This window comes from Myotis brandtii, unplaced genomic scaffold, assembly GCF_000412655.1.
Source record: "Myotis brandtii unplaced genomic scaffold, ASM41265v1 scaffold406, whole genome shotgun sequence".
In the NCBI taxonomy this organism is placed as follows: domain Eukaryota; kingdom Metazoa; phylum Chordata; class Mammalia; order Chiroptera; family Vespertilionidae; genus Myotis; species Myotis brandtii.
Window position 1 is genome coordinate 1,819,268 of NW_005365599.1, and position 14,594 is coordinate 1,833,861.

General features: G+C 43.8%; 1 protein-coding gene across 2 annotated transcripts; it reads left to right on the plus strand.

Moving 5' to 3' along the window:
* The first annotated feature begins 1,560 nt into the window (after positions 1-1,560).
* On the plus strand, positions 1,561-12,495 carry GCSAM (germinal center-associated, signaling and motility). 2 transcript variants are annotated; one of them, XM_014545385.1, is made up of 6 exons: positions 1,561-1,676; positions 3,602-3,676; positions 6,105-6,149; positions 7,147-7,203; positions 11,511-11,526; positions 12,212-12,495. In XM_014545385.1, the coding sequence occupies exons 1-6, from the start codon at positions 1,648-1,650 to the stop codon at positions 12,455-12,457; spliced, it is 468 nt and encodes a 155-aa protein (XP_014400871.1). In that variant the 5' UTR covers positions 1,561-1,647; the 3' UTR covers positions 12,458-12,495. The 2 variants fall into 2 exon arrangements, with proteins under 2 accessions (XP_014400871.1, XP_005873403.2); XM_005873341.2 differs by having other exon boundaries at positions 3,608-3,676.
* Positions 12,496-14,594: the final 2,099 nt, after the last annotated feature.

Sequence of the window (14,594 nt, forward strand, 5' to 3'; positions counted from 1 at the left end):
ATGGCTGTTTGCAGGCTGGCCACAGCCTCTTCAGGGTGGGGATCCCCGCTGGGGTGTCTGGACAGCATGCGTGAGGGGCTGGTGGCTGTTTGCAGGCTGGTCACAGCCCCTTCAGGGTTGTGGGTCCTGCTGGGGTGCCTGGGCTGTCTGGGTGAGGGGCTGAGGGTTGTTTTCAGGCTGGCTAAGCCCCCCAGCAGGGACCCTCACCCCATGAGGGTGTGGCCAGCCTGGATGAGTGGCTGATGGCTGTTTGCAGGCTGGCCACAGCCTCTTCAGGGTGGGGATCCCCGCTGGGGTGTCTGGACAGCATGCGTGAGGGGCTGGTGGCTGTTTGCAGGCTGGTCACAGCCCCTTCAGGGTTGTGGGTCCTGCTGGGGTGCCTGGGCTGTCTGGGTGAGGGGCTGAGGGCTGTTTTCAGGCTGGCTAAGCCCCCCAGCAGGGACCCTCACCCCATGAGGGTGTGGCCAGCCTAGGTGAGGGACTGATGGCTGTTTGCAGGCTGGCCACAACCCCTAGCCACCCAAGCTCCCAGTGGAGCCTGGCTGGAAGCAGGTATCTGGGATTTATTTGTCTTTAAAATTGAAACTTTTTTGCCATGAGCGGAGGCCACAGCCAGCTCAGGGCAGGCGGGAAGCTTGGCTTCCTCCATCGCCGGGGCAACCAAGCCTCCTGCTTGCTCCAGCTCCATGGCTGCCGGCCACCATCTTGGTTGGGTTAATTTGCATATAGTCACTCTGATTGGCTGGTGGGCATGGCTTAGGGTATAGCAAAGGTACAGTCAATTAGCATATTTGTCTTTTATTAGTGTAGATTTCACTTGGATAGACATCTAGGAGTGGGATTGCTAAATTGTATGGCAAGGCTATGCTTAACTTCTCAAGAAACTGCCACATTGTTTTGCCATGGGCAATGCATGAGACTTCCAGATGCCCTACATTCTTTGCTAACACTTGGTATTATCAACTTTTGTTTTTGTTTTCACTGTTAGCCATTCTAATGGCATGTAATGTACTGCACTGTGGTTTTGATTTACCTCTCCTAATGACCATAGTGTTAAGCGTCTTTTCATGTATTTATTTGCCATCAGTGTATTTCCTTTGATGAAGAGTCTGTTCAAATATTTTTTCCCATTTTCTTATTGAGTGTCTGTTTTCTTCTTTGTTTTGAAAGTTCTTTATATATTCTGAATAAAAATTTTTTTTATCTGATGTATGTCTTGCTATTATTTTCTACTGGTCTGTAGCTTCACTTTAATTTGCTTTAAACTTCTCTTGTCTTAAAACCAAATCCTCCCTTCTCATTTTTCAAAGGCTACAAAACGGTTTAATAAATTTAGGTGTCTGATGGGAAAACTGCATGGCTGGTCTGTAATTGCAAATGAGGCTTCCCCAGGGGCTCCGAGCTCTCATTGACCAACACTTCTGTTAAGAACAATAGGCTGGTTCTTTCAGGCTCTGACATTTTAGGAAGTTGTGCACGTGTGCACCTCTGACTTTCTCTTCTGGCTCCTCCCCTCTGCAGAGAGATAGTCTTCTCCTTTTAGCTCACTCTGCACTGGTGGCCAGAACAACGCAGCTTATCTCTGTCAGGAGCTGCCCTGTCAGAGAGCAAGGCAGGCTGACGGGAAGGCACCGGAGGACTGAGAGGATGGGCAACTCTCTGCTGAGGGAAAACAGGTAAGTGCAGACTCCCTACGAAAGACCAGAGGAGATGGGTCAGGGCAATGTAGTCAGAAATAGAAAAAGAGGTCTGTTCTTAGAAGAGGGAGGAAGGGAATTGAGTAAGAACTGAGAAGCGTGAAGTGCCTGCTATGTACCACCAGACATCAATTTCAATTCCTTATAGATTTGGCCTTCTCCTGAAAATCATGGTGAGCAACTGGCGAAAACAGCTGAAAGGAGAGGACTTTATCAAGGGAGGTCTCTGCAGTAGAACAACTTTCCAAGGCCCGGGAAGGGATGCTCTCCTGAGCTCTTAATGCACCACAAGAAGCTTAAGACACTACCACCTTTTTCTTTTTTTAATATATTTTTATTGACTTCAGAGAGGAAGAGAGAGGGTGAGAGAGATAGAAACATCAATGATGAGAGAGAATCATCCATCAGCTGCCTCCTGCACACCTCACACTGAAGGTTGAGCCCACAACCTGGGCATGTGCCCTGACTGGAGTTTGACCCATGACCTTCTGGTTCATAGGTCCACAATCAACTACTGAGCCACCCTGGTCAGGCAACACTGCCACCATTTTAATCACTATTTAAATTCAAAATAAATAGCAAGCTTCCTGCCATTATGAGGTCATGTCTGCCACACTTCCTGCTACAGGTAAACAGGGGTCATTGACATTGGTAGAGAACTTACCTTAACTTTTCTGGACCTCAGTTTCCTCATTTCAAATGGCAATAGTAATACAATATCTACCTTGGAGGGTTCTAATGTGTGTGATGCTGGCATAGTTCCTGATACATAGGAGGGTTCAATAATTAGAAGGTAGTTTTCTTGAGCATCATCTTCATTAAAATCAAAACAGGAATTAGCCAAAAGCAAATTCATCCTTTCCACTTACTGGTTGGGGGGTCTTCAGACAAGTTGCCAAACTTTTGGCCTCAGTTTCCTCATTAGTAAAAAAATAATCATAATATATTTATATATCATGGATTTATTCTGGGATTAAATAGAAAGTGTATATGTTATACACATTATATACCTTTATTAGTAGTATACATAGTTTGTATAGTATATCTAGTAAGTATGTATAGTATAATAACTAGTATTTATAATGTGTATATGTATATATGTATAAAGCATGTAGTAAGTAGCTAACATATAGTAAGTAGTGTCTAATTATTAGTTTCTTTTTATCTATAACTCCAGCAAATGAAAAGATGATTGTACAAAAACCCAATCCAAACAATAAAACAATTTATTGGTGGTTTTTTTTTTATTGTTGTTTTTGTTAACCCTCATCCGAGGCTATTTCTCCATTGATTTCTAAAGAGAGTGGAAGGGACAGGGACCCCAACTTGGGCCAGGGATTGAGCCTGCAACCGAAATGCATGCCCTTAACCAGAATCAAACCCATGACCCTTCAGTCTGCAGGCCAGCACTCTATCCACTGAGCAAAATTGGCTAGTGTGTGGGGTTTTTATTGTTTTGTTTTTGTTTTCTTAATTTACCTTATTTCCCCCTTTTATCCTATTCTCTCTGTCTTGGTGCTTTCTGTGAAAGAAGGCAATTTACATGAAACAAAACCAGTGTCCTCCCCCATTCCTGTGTATAATCCTTAAAACTGTATCAAGCAGATAAGCTTTTCTAAATACTGATAGTCTCAGGGTCATCATCAGAATTTCATACATTTGGGAACAAATTATTTAGGCTTGGTTGTGCATAGAAAACATTGACAGGCTCTTGTTATGGCAATGGAGAGAACATCAGATCAAAGATTGTGGTGTATGCTTTAGGAAGGCATAAGTGAAGGCAAAAAGGGGAAGCTGAGGTGATCTGGGGTTACAACACAAATAGCAGAAATAAGGAAAGTTGGAAAAATTATGAAGAGAGGTGGGAAGCTTGGAAATACTTAACTCAGTCCTGGTATGTTGAGTTTTAGGTGGCAACAGAACACTCAAGAGATACCCTGGGATCTGAAAAATCAAAACCTCAAGCAGAGAACATCCAGGTCAGAGCAAACCCAGCAGAACCTCTCCCAGCCTTTGCCCATGACAAGGGAAGTTGGTCAGATCCTGGACATCACTTACCCCACCATAGAGGACCTGCTTACACCCAACCGCAGTTGTAGTGATAGTAAACGAAGAGATAAGACAAAAGACATCATTGTGAACCTTTGGACAAGAGATGTGCCATTTTGCTAGAAGCTTAGTGTAACTGGTAACAACTAGAAGACCCCTATTTTCTATTGTCTCTTTGCTTGTCTATCTCAAGTACCTTTGTGTTCAAGTTCCATCCCAGACATTTCATTTTTAAGCTCTAAGGTTCTATTCCTGAAATGGCCATATCCCCCCTCATTACTACAATTGTTGGAAGGTTTGTGGAGCAAAATGTGTGTGATTACCTGGATGCTGTTAAACCAAGACATCCTCATCAGTCCTCTCTAACTAGGTCCTCTGAATGCCAGGAATCACTAATGTATGGAAATAGTGTCCCTGAGCCCAAGAATCCCAAAGGGTGCCAAAGTCAGTTGTTCTGTGGCCTGTAGAGTCATCTGCACATTCCCCATGATTTCAAGACAAGGTTTTAAAAGAATATCAATTAAAAAGCAACCACTAAGCCAAATCTTGGGTTAGGAGTTAGGGTCCCAGAGATTCCCCCCAATAGTATGCATTTCTTCACTGTAAGCTAAGGACATATGTTAATTCATGCACTCCAAATGATGGAACAGGACAGAGGGCCATGGACATTATAACAAGGGAGATATCGGGTAGACTGGGGAGCCAGGCAAGCTTTGTGCAAGAGATGGGAACCTGGAACTGCTGGCCCATAGCCTTGTGTCATAGACATTTGTCTGGCCTCCTTCACAGGGGTTATCTGAACCCACCCAAACCAAAACATCTTAATTAAAATGCAGGAACATATTGCCAAAACATTGAGTGGGGGAAATAGCTGGTTTTAAAATAGCTTTAGCTTATATTTAACTTTACTTGACCTCCATGAGGTAAGCAGTGTAAGTATCCTCATGTTATATATCAGTGATGGCGAACCTATGACACGCCTGTCAAGGTGACACGCGAACTCATTTTTTTGGTTGATTTTTCTTTGTTAAATGGCATTTAAATATATAAAATAAATATCAAAAATATAAGTCTTTGTTTTACTATGGTTGCAAATATCAAAAAATTTCTATATGTGACACGGCACCAGAGTTAAGTTAGGGTTTTTCAAAATGCTGACACACCGAGCTCAAAAGGTTCGCCATCACTGTTATAGATTAAGAAACTGTGGTTCAAGAAGGCCAGAGATATTGAGCCAGTAACTCAAAATCAATAGTCTCCTTTCATCCCACTCCTGTGAATCTGATTTCTTAGCTTTGGTATGATTTGATGGTTTTCTTCTGGTGTGTCTTTAGCCACAGAAACAGGAGATATTCACAAATGTCTTACAGTACTCTGAATATAGCCTGAAGAGAAGGAAACACTATAGCCATGACTCTCAGCCCCAAAGGCTCTGATGGTACATTGACCCTAGAACACTCAGCCACCCTAGTGCCCACAGCCAAGGTCACATGCAGCAGCCTCACCTCCACTTCCCTTTCTGGGGAACTTCCTGGGAAAGCTCACTGGGGAAGATATTGTTGGGTGGTGTTTTCCAAAAGTCTTACACAGTGTTCCTGGAACACACAATGTTAATGTGGGCTTTGACTGTACCTCATCTTCAGAAAGATGCCCAGAGGACACTTTAGACTTCAGCCTAGATGTCTGCCTGCAGGGAGATCTGGCCTTTCTACCGTAAAGAATATAACAAGGCAGATTTGATGATCTCCTGAGCCAGTTAGCGTTGCTCTGTTCTTAGCTCCTTATTCATTTATCAAATATTTATTGAAAAGATATTTTCTGTGTGCCAGGTACTGTGGCATATGTTGGTGATATATACCATGATGTTAAGCATGGTCCCCACATTTATGAAGCTCACAGTCTAGTGTGGGATAAAGACAAGCGAGCAGGCAATTATAATATAGTGTGTCCCGAGGAAATTCAGAGTGCAGTGGAATCCTGTGTAAGTATTAACTAACCCGTACCTGGAAGCAATTTCTAAAATCTACGCACACTTATGCCTTGATTTTCTGGAGATAACTCTGTGTGTCCATCATCACCAGGGACCAAGTAACTCGCTGGAAGTGAGAATGAAAGCCCTTTTCCTTTTCTGAGGACACAGAAGAAGGCTTCTTCCCTAATTAGGAGTGGTTAGTGTCATCTTCATATTTCCAAAGGGCAGTTGATGTCCTGAAAGGACCAAGGCATCCTAGCATGATAGATGTGTCCAAGTCACCAAGAATGAATGCTCTCTTGGAGAAATGTCACAGGGAAGAGAGTGACCTTGACAAAGCTGTAGAAACCAACCTTGTGATCTGTGTCATCTCTCCGGTATTTTAGGTGCTGGGACCGCCACATGACTGAAGGGTGTTTCTGCCTCCCATGGTGAGTAGAGAATTGTTTTCAGGAGTTATTTCCCTATGTGTGGTTTGAGTGTGGTATTTGCTGTAAGTTACCTGTGAACTCCCTGCTGTCTGTGGCCACAGCGGAAGCCTGTCACTAGCCCTGACGATCATCTGACTTAGTCAGGAAAGTGATGTTTCAAGTTTGCTTAAAAAACAGGAACAAGAGTCTCATGGGTGGTACGTGCTCCTCAAATGGGAAAGCCTCGGAAGCAAGGATGAAACTGGTTGCCAGTGCAGAGAAAGACCCCTTTCCCACACTGCAAACCCCAGAGTCTCTGTGTACAGCACACATTTCTGTCCCTTGCACAGAAAATTTATAACCAGAGTGATCATATAATTCATTATCCAAACTGGGAAACTTTTGAGAGTGACAGGGATGCTAAAAACAGTTGGTAACAACATTTAACTAGACTGACATAGCAAACCAGGACATATGGCCATTCTCCTTAGAGCAGATGCCGTCCTTGATTCCTGAGATGATAGGGCTTCTATTATATTTATATTGTGTGTTTTCTAGGGGGTCATCTATACAGTGTGGTTACCTCTGTGCTCAGATTAGACATATCTGTTTTGTTCAGTTGTTTGTTTAGAGATCATGGATTGGGATTAAGGCTGGGATTTGAAATATCAATGGCTTCTTAACTCATATGATATGAAAGAAATTAATATGTTGTCAAAAAATCTCCAAAAATACTACTATAACATCACCATAATTCTTCACCTCTAAATCCATTTCATATCAGCCTTAGAAAAGGGAGGAGGAGAGAAAAATACAAAAATATTAGATTCTACTTGGTCTCCTTCCTTTTTCCTTTTTTTTCTATCCTCTTATTTCTCTATGCTGAAGAAGGTAATAAAAAAAGGCCTATAACTTTAACAAATGAACAAGTTAAAAATAAACTTTTATAGAAGGTATAATTTCCTTTGAGAGTTTCTGAATTTTGAAACAAGCAGTTTACTTTCCTTCTCTTTTGCAGGAAAAAGATGCACATTTTTAAAGCCAGGCAAGATTTCCCAAAGGAAGGTAAGTTATTGCTTTCACATCATTTTCACTTTTGATAGACTTACACTTTCAAACTGCCCCTTCTCTGTGTTCCCAGAGCTCCGTGGGCATATTTCTGTACAAAACTTACACATTTTTGCTGCAATTTGTCCACCTGTATGGCTCTGTTTCTCCACTAGACTGTGAGCTCATTGAAGCAGGGACTTGCTTATTAATCTCCATATGCTTCAGTTAGTCCCTAGGTTTGAAGGAGTTAACTGGGAACAGTAAATGCAAAAGGTGGAGGTCTGAGGCACTCAGAAGGAGCAGCAAGGAGGCCAGCTTGGGCACAGAGAACACAGAGGAGGGGCAGGGCCTGGTGCTCACATTTAGGAATGGGGCTTCTGTCTTGAGAACTGCAGGGCTTTGAACAAGGGGCATTTAAGACATCACCCAGGTTGCTGTGCGGAGCACAAATTGTGGTCAGGAATGGTAAAAGCAGGTGCTGGAAGACCACCTAGGAGTTTATGCAATCGTCTCTGGCGACAGAACAGGGCTGAAGTTAAGGAGACAAAAGGATTTGAGAAGGAGAGAGTGGTGAATGGTTATCACAAGTAAGAAAGAAAATAAGAAAGTATAGGCCTGAGGACAGGCCACTGCATTTCTAAAGAAGAAACACAATGTTTGCCTTTGCCTTCTGGGCTTAAAGAGGAGAGCCTAGCTTATTCATTCTGAATCTTAGAAACGAACCCTGTAAGGTGTGTGAGTGAATAATACAGCCCTCCCACCCCTGGCCCTTTTACCCAGGGGAATTGTGGTTCGTAGGAAACCCTAATCTGCATCAGAGCAAAACATGGTAGAAACAGGGCCAGTTCTGCTGAAACTCACACACCCTTTTCCTGTGGGATAACCAGGGGAGCCCAGCAGGGCCATGGGACTTCATGGAGCGATGAGCCTCCTGAGTGTCAGTAGGGAGGAAGAATAAATCCAAACACGTACGATCAGGTGGCTAACATGGGCACACCCACCTCCCTGGCAGGGTGGTATCCTGAGGCTTCTATGTGAAAGCTCGGATTTGCTTATTGCGCTGGTGTGTTTGCAAGGGGTAGCAAGTGTGTCCATTTGCCTCTTGGCTGAATGGCCAGGGCCAACTGCTTTTGCAAAATTGGCCTGCTTCTGTTTTTATCTGCAGCAGGTTCCGGAGTGGGAATGTTCAGCTTAAGAGTTTTCTCCTCTGCAAAGCTTTCCTTGAGCACCGGCCTCCACGCTACCACCCTCCCTCGTCACCTACAGTAAAAACTACAGCCCTCCCCTGTGCTGTGGATCTCTCATAGGCCCTTGCCTGTTCTAGCCTGTGAGCCCCTTAAGTACAGGGACAGTGTCTGGTTAATCTCTCCGGTATTTTAGGTGCTGGGACCGCCACATGACTGAAGGGTGTTTCTGCCTCCCATGGTGAGTAGAGAATTGTTTTCAGGAGTTATTTCCCTACGTGTGGTTTGAGTGTGGTATTTGCTGTAAGTTACCTGTGAACTCCCTGCTGTCTGTGGCCACAGCGGAAGCCTGTCACTAGCCCTGACGATCATCTGACTTAGTCAGGAAAGTGATGTTTCAAGTTTGCTTAAAAAACAGGAACAAGAGTCTCATGGGTGGTACGTGCTCCTCAAATGGGAAAGCCTCGGAAGCAAGGATGAAACTGGTTGCCAGTGCAGAGAAAGACCCCTTTCCCACACTGCAAACCCCAGAGTCTCTGTGTACAGCACACATTTCTGTCCCTTGCACAGAAAATTTATAACCAGAGTGATCATATAATTCATTATCCAAACTGGGAAACTTTTGAGAGTGACAGGGATGCTAAAAACAGTTGGTAACAACATTTAACTAGACTGACATAGCAAACCAGGACATATGGCCATTCTCCTTAGAGCAGATGCCGTCCTTGATTCCTGAGATGATAGGGCTTCTATTATATTTATATTGTGTGTTTTCTAGGGGGTCATCTATACAGTGTGGTTACCTCTGTGCTCAGATTAGACATATCTGTTTTGTTCAGTTGTTTGTTTAGAGATCATGGATTGGGATTAAGGCTGGGATTTGAAATATCAATGGCTTAACTCATATGATATGAAAGAAATTAATATTTTGTCAAAAAATCTCCAAAAATACTACTATAACATCACCATAATTCTTCACCTCTAAATCCATTTCATATCAGCCTTAGAAAAGGGAGGAGGAGAGAAAAATACAAAAATATTAGATTCTACTTGGTCTCCTTCCTTTTTCCTTTTTTTTCTATCCTCTTATTTCTCTATGCTGAAGAAGGTAATAAAAAAAGGCCTATAACTTTAACAAATGAACAAGTTAAAAATAAACTTTTATAGAAGGTATAATTTCCTTTGAGAGTTTCTGAATTTTGAAACAAGCAGTTTACTTTCCTTCTCTTTTGCAGGAAAAAGATGCACATTTTTAAAGCCAGGCAAGATTTCCCAAAGGAAGGTAAGTTATTGCTTTCACATCATTTTCACTTTTGATAGACTTACACTTTCAAACTGCCCCTTCTCTGTGTTCCCAGAGCTCCGTGGGCATATTTCTGTACAAAACTTACACATTTTTGCTGCAATTTGTCCACCTGTATGGCTCTGTTTCTCCACTAGACTGTGAGCTCATTGAAGCAGGGACTTGCTTATTAATCTCCATATGCTTCAGTTAGTCCCTAGGTTTGAAGGAGTTAACTGGGAACAGTAAATGCAAAAGGTGGAGGTCTGAGGCACTCAGAAGGAGCAGCAAGGAGGCCAGCTTGGGCACAGAGAACACAGAGGAGGGGCAGGGCCTGGTGCTCACATTTAGGAATGGGGCTTCTGTCTTGAGAACTGCAGGGCTTTGAACAAGGGGCATTTAAGACATCACCCAGGTTGCTGTGCGGAGCACAAATTGTGGTCAGGAATGGTAAAAGCAGGTGCTGGAAGACCACCTAGGAGTTTATGCAATCGTCTCTGGCGACAGAACAGGGCTGAAGTTAAGGAGACAAAAGGATTTGAGAAGGAGAGAGTGGTGAATGGTTATCACAAGTAAGAAAGAAAATAAGAAAGTATAGGCCTGAGGACAGGCCACTGCATTTCTAAAGAAGAAACACAATGTTTGCCTTTGCCTTCTGGGCTTAAAGAGGAGAGCCTAGCTTATTCATTCTGAATCTTAGAAACGAACCCTGTAAGGTGTGTGAGTGAATAATACAGCCCTCCCACCCCTGGCCCTTTTACCCAGGGGAATTGTGGTTCGTAGGAAACCCTAATCTGCATCAGAGCAAAACATGGTAGAAACAGGGCCAGTTCTGCTGAAACTCACACACCCTTTTCCTGTGGGATAACCAGGGGAGCCCAGCAGGGCCATGGGACTTCATGGAGCGATGAGCCTCCTGAGTGTCAGTAGGGAGGAAGAATAAAACCAAACATGTACGATCAGGTGGCTAACATGGGCACACCCACCTCCTGGGCAGGGTGGTATCCTGAGGCTTCTATGTGAAAGCTCGGATTTGCTTATTGCGCTGGTGTGTTTGCAAGGGGTAGCAAGTGTGTCCATTTGCCTCTTGGCTGAATGGCCAGGGCCAACTGCTTTTGCAAAATTGGCCTGCTTCTGTTTTTATCTGCAGCAGGTTCCGGAGTGGGAATGTTCAGCTTAAGAGTTTTCTCCTCTGCAAAGCTTTCCTTGAGCACCGGCCTCCACGCTACCACCCTCCCTCGTCACCTACAGTAAAAACTACAGCCCTCCCCTGTGCTGTGGATCTCTCATAGGCCCTTGCCTGTTCTAGCCTGTGAGCCCCTTAAGTACAGGGACAGTGTCTGGTTATTTGTCTCCTCAAGGCCTGGTGCAGAGCAGGCATGCAATGAATTTTGTGTAAAAAAGAAGAGATGAGAGAGCAGGTGGTAGGGAAGTGTGATTTCTTAACTGAAAACCCACCGAATAAGTCTCCCTCCACTCATCTCAGCCTGAGCACAGCTCTGGACGTGTCTTGTTTCGATGGCCTTGCCATTCCCCAGGGATGAGCTGTAGCCCTGATAAGGGCTGTCCCAGCTGTTCCTTGGCTCTCTGGTTGCTTGTATCCCAGTCCCCCCTCCCCCCTCAAACCTCCCCATGACCTGAAATTCATTGAGTGTATTTTCTTTCTCAGATGGAGGAACATCCACTGCTACCCAGCAGGTAATATGAGCATCTCTAAGCCTTTTCTGAGTTGATGGTAAAAATGTAGACACTCCAAATGGCAGGAGAAGTTGGTCTGCAAGACCCCTTCTGACCTAGACATGAAAGAAAGCCATTAGGTGTTCATGCTTCTAAGCCCAGAGATGTATGCAGGCCTGATGGCAGAAGCAGCAGCACCTCTGTTGTACTATTTATTGAAAGAAACTAACATTTACTGAGCACTTAGTTCATGCCAGGCAGTGTGCTGAGCACTTTGCGTGCATCATCTCACATAACTGTCACCACAACCCTGTAAGATTGGTACGCCCCCCTCCCCTTTTTACAGATGAGAAAACTGAGAGATTAAGTGAAATTCCCCAAAGCCAGACAGCTTTCGAGATGGCAGGGGCCTGATGCAGAACCAAGCCTCACCCCCAAATCCCTGCTCTTTCCTATGTACTTTGCTTTTAATCTCCTGAGGCTTCATTGAATGAGACCTTCTCTTCCATCATCTCCCTTTATATTATCTGGCCTGGGTGGTTAAATATCATAACCCAGTCATATTTAGGTGTCATGAGAGTGTTCTCTTTTGTAAGAAGGGGCTGTTCTCAGGGTCCTGAGACTGGGAATTACATGGAATGGCCAGAAGTCCTGCCGAAACAGGGGCAGAGAACATAGACCAGGGAAGGCTGAATACTCCAGGCACTATGAGCATTCTGGCTGCCTGGGCTAGGTGTGAGGGGAGGGGCAGCCATTCAGGAAAAAAGGCCAAGAGATGGAGGGGACGTGGTTTGTGGAAGTCAGGCTTTGCCCAGGGTCGAGCATATGTTGAGACTGAAGCGTAAAGAGAATGACAAAAGGCCAGGTCTTGATGATGGCTCTCTGACCAGCAGGACAACGCTGACCAGAACTCTGCAGAGGAGCTGTGCTACACCCTCATCGATCACAGGGTCCTTGGCAGGAGGCCATCAGGGAACTCAGCCGAGGAGTACTATGAGAACGTTCCCCGCCAGGTCCGGAGGCCCAGAGAGTCGCTGAGAGGAACCGAGACTGAGTACTCACTTCTCCATGTGCCTCCCGCCCCTAGGCATCCACCTGCCCCGGAAGGTGAATACGAGCTTCTCAGTGTCCAGTAGAATCTCCTCTCATGCCCTGCAAAAGCCACGTCCACATACACGCCCCTCTGAGGCTGAGTTTTCCCATCCATAATGAAGCAGTGCACCCACGTGTGTTCCACACCAGCACATAACAGCTGCGGGGTGGGGAGCTCTGCTTAACTCTCCCACCCTCACCGCCACCTGCACACAACAGCCCTTTTTACAGGGATTTCTGCAGAACATGGTGTGTAAACCACAGGGCTTCTTAGATCCTACTCAATATTCAACATCCCAAAACCGACCAATGATCCTGAAACCGCTCTTTGAGAAGGGAAGGACCATATTTGGCTCCAAATGGCTTTGGAAATGGCTGCTGTGCTCAGAGGCAGGTGGGGCTCCCTGGTCACAATGGTTTTTGCTCCTCTGTCCAGGTTCTTATAAAATGTCCACATGTTTGTCCTTTGAAGTCACAAGGAATTCACTCATTCCACACGTGTTTGTGGGCCCACCTCCTCACTCCTAGCCTTCCAGGTGGGCGCCTGTATGTTCTGCTCACTCCATGCCTCTAAATGGGTCCTTTGCATAGTGTCCTTTCACTTTCTGGCTCTGGTGGCTTAGTTGGATACATGGGTTGAATCAGTATGTCTCAGGCCAAAAATTTTATGTAATTTTTATATGATTTGAGTCCATATATTTTTTTAACTTGGCATTTAAATCTTAGTAAAAGAAATCATAGCATCAAACAATGATAGAATAGAAAGATCTTTGGAGATCCTACTCCCACTATCTTTATTTGGCTCATTAGCCCAAAGTAATGTTGCAAGTTAGAGGCATAACCTTACCTGGAGTCTGATTTCCTGGCTTCCAATTTAGTGTTCTTCCAATGTACTTCCAATATACTCTACTCTATGGTATGTATGAGTATTAAGTAATATATCCTGTATAAAATATGCATAAAATGTCTATGTGGGGAAAATAACATATACACACATCCCTTCTCAAATGAGTACTTCTTCATATGCTCTGATTATTTATTTTCCCTCATCTTTTCTTCAGGGTTCCTAGAATTATGTATGCCCCTAAAAGAGAGGTCATCAACCTGTGGCCCATGGGCCAAATCTGACCAACTGCCTTTTTTTGTGTAAATAAAATCTTATTGGAATAATACAACCATAGTCATTTGTTTATGTAATGTCTGAAGCACCACAGGAGATTAGTTTGTAGACCGTTGCCCTAAACAATCAGAATTGAGATGAACGAAACAGAAATGTGTTTGGGTATTGATGTAATTCATAAGAGCAGGTTCCAATACAATGGTATGGAAATATTAAACCACAAATTAGATGAGTGAGCCCAACAACAATTAACAAATTAGACTATTTCTATATTCGCACCTGTGTTTTCAACTTCCTGTTTTAACCCATGCATTGTCTTAATTTTAGGGATTTTAAAATAGTAAGAGATTTGTGAAGCCAATCACATCCTAGTATCTTATCCTCCATTAACTTCTTGTTTTTAGCAGAATTCTTTCACATGGAACCATAACTTTGACACTTGGCCAAGATTGACTCAAGTTCGAAAGGAGGCATGGGTGGTGGCAGGCAATACTGTACAAGACATTAGCATGGTGTAGGGGACAGTGTGTGGAATCCAGAGTCAAATAATAGATTATTTAAATCCTGGTTCTATCTCTTCCTCTCTCCATGACCTTGAGCATGGAACTTGGAGGCTTAACTTTTCACCCAGAAACAGGAAGATTACAGCTAATGTATGTAAACCATTTAACACAGATCCTGAATACATGGAGCAAAGGGAAACAAAAAACTTCATGATGTACAGAGAAACCACTGGTTGATATACCTGGCAATCCAGAAAGGATTTCTAGCAAGGCAGAAACCCAGAATTCTGCTTTTTATGCCGGAAACTTTCACTTGGATATTGAACTGTTGTGGAAGCTGATGGGTTCAAATTTCCTCAACTTAACATGATAAGTTATATTTGTTTGAGTCTTATCATGTGAAAGTATTACCTTTCTGAAACAGTATATGCCTTTTATCAGGAACATATTAATTATAAGTGCTTAACCAAAGAAAGTTGTTCTTATAATGAAATTTGAGGGATTATGAGAGGAAATTATTTTTGAGTAGAAGAGTCCTTTGAAATACCTACATTGTCT

Excerpts from the sequence above, each read along its gene's own strand:
- GCSAM (XM_014545385.1), top strand. The coding sequence starts at position 1,648 with ATGGGCAACTCTCTGCTGAGGGAAAACAG. Across the intron at positions 1,677-3,601 it reads TCTCTGCTGAGGGAAAACAG|TTTTAGGTGGCAACAGAACA; the intron begins GTAAGTGCAGAC and ends TGGTATGTTGAG. Across the intron at positions 6,150-7,146 it reads GGGTGTTTCTGCCTCCCATG|GAAAAAGATGCACATTTTTA; the intron begins GTGAGTAGAGAA and ends TCTCTTTTGCAG.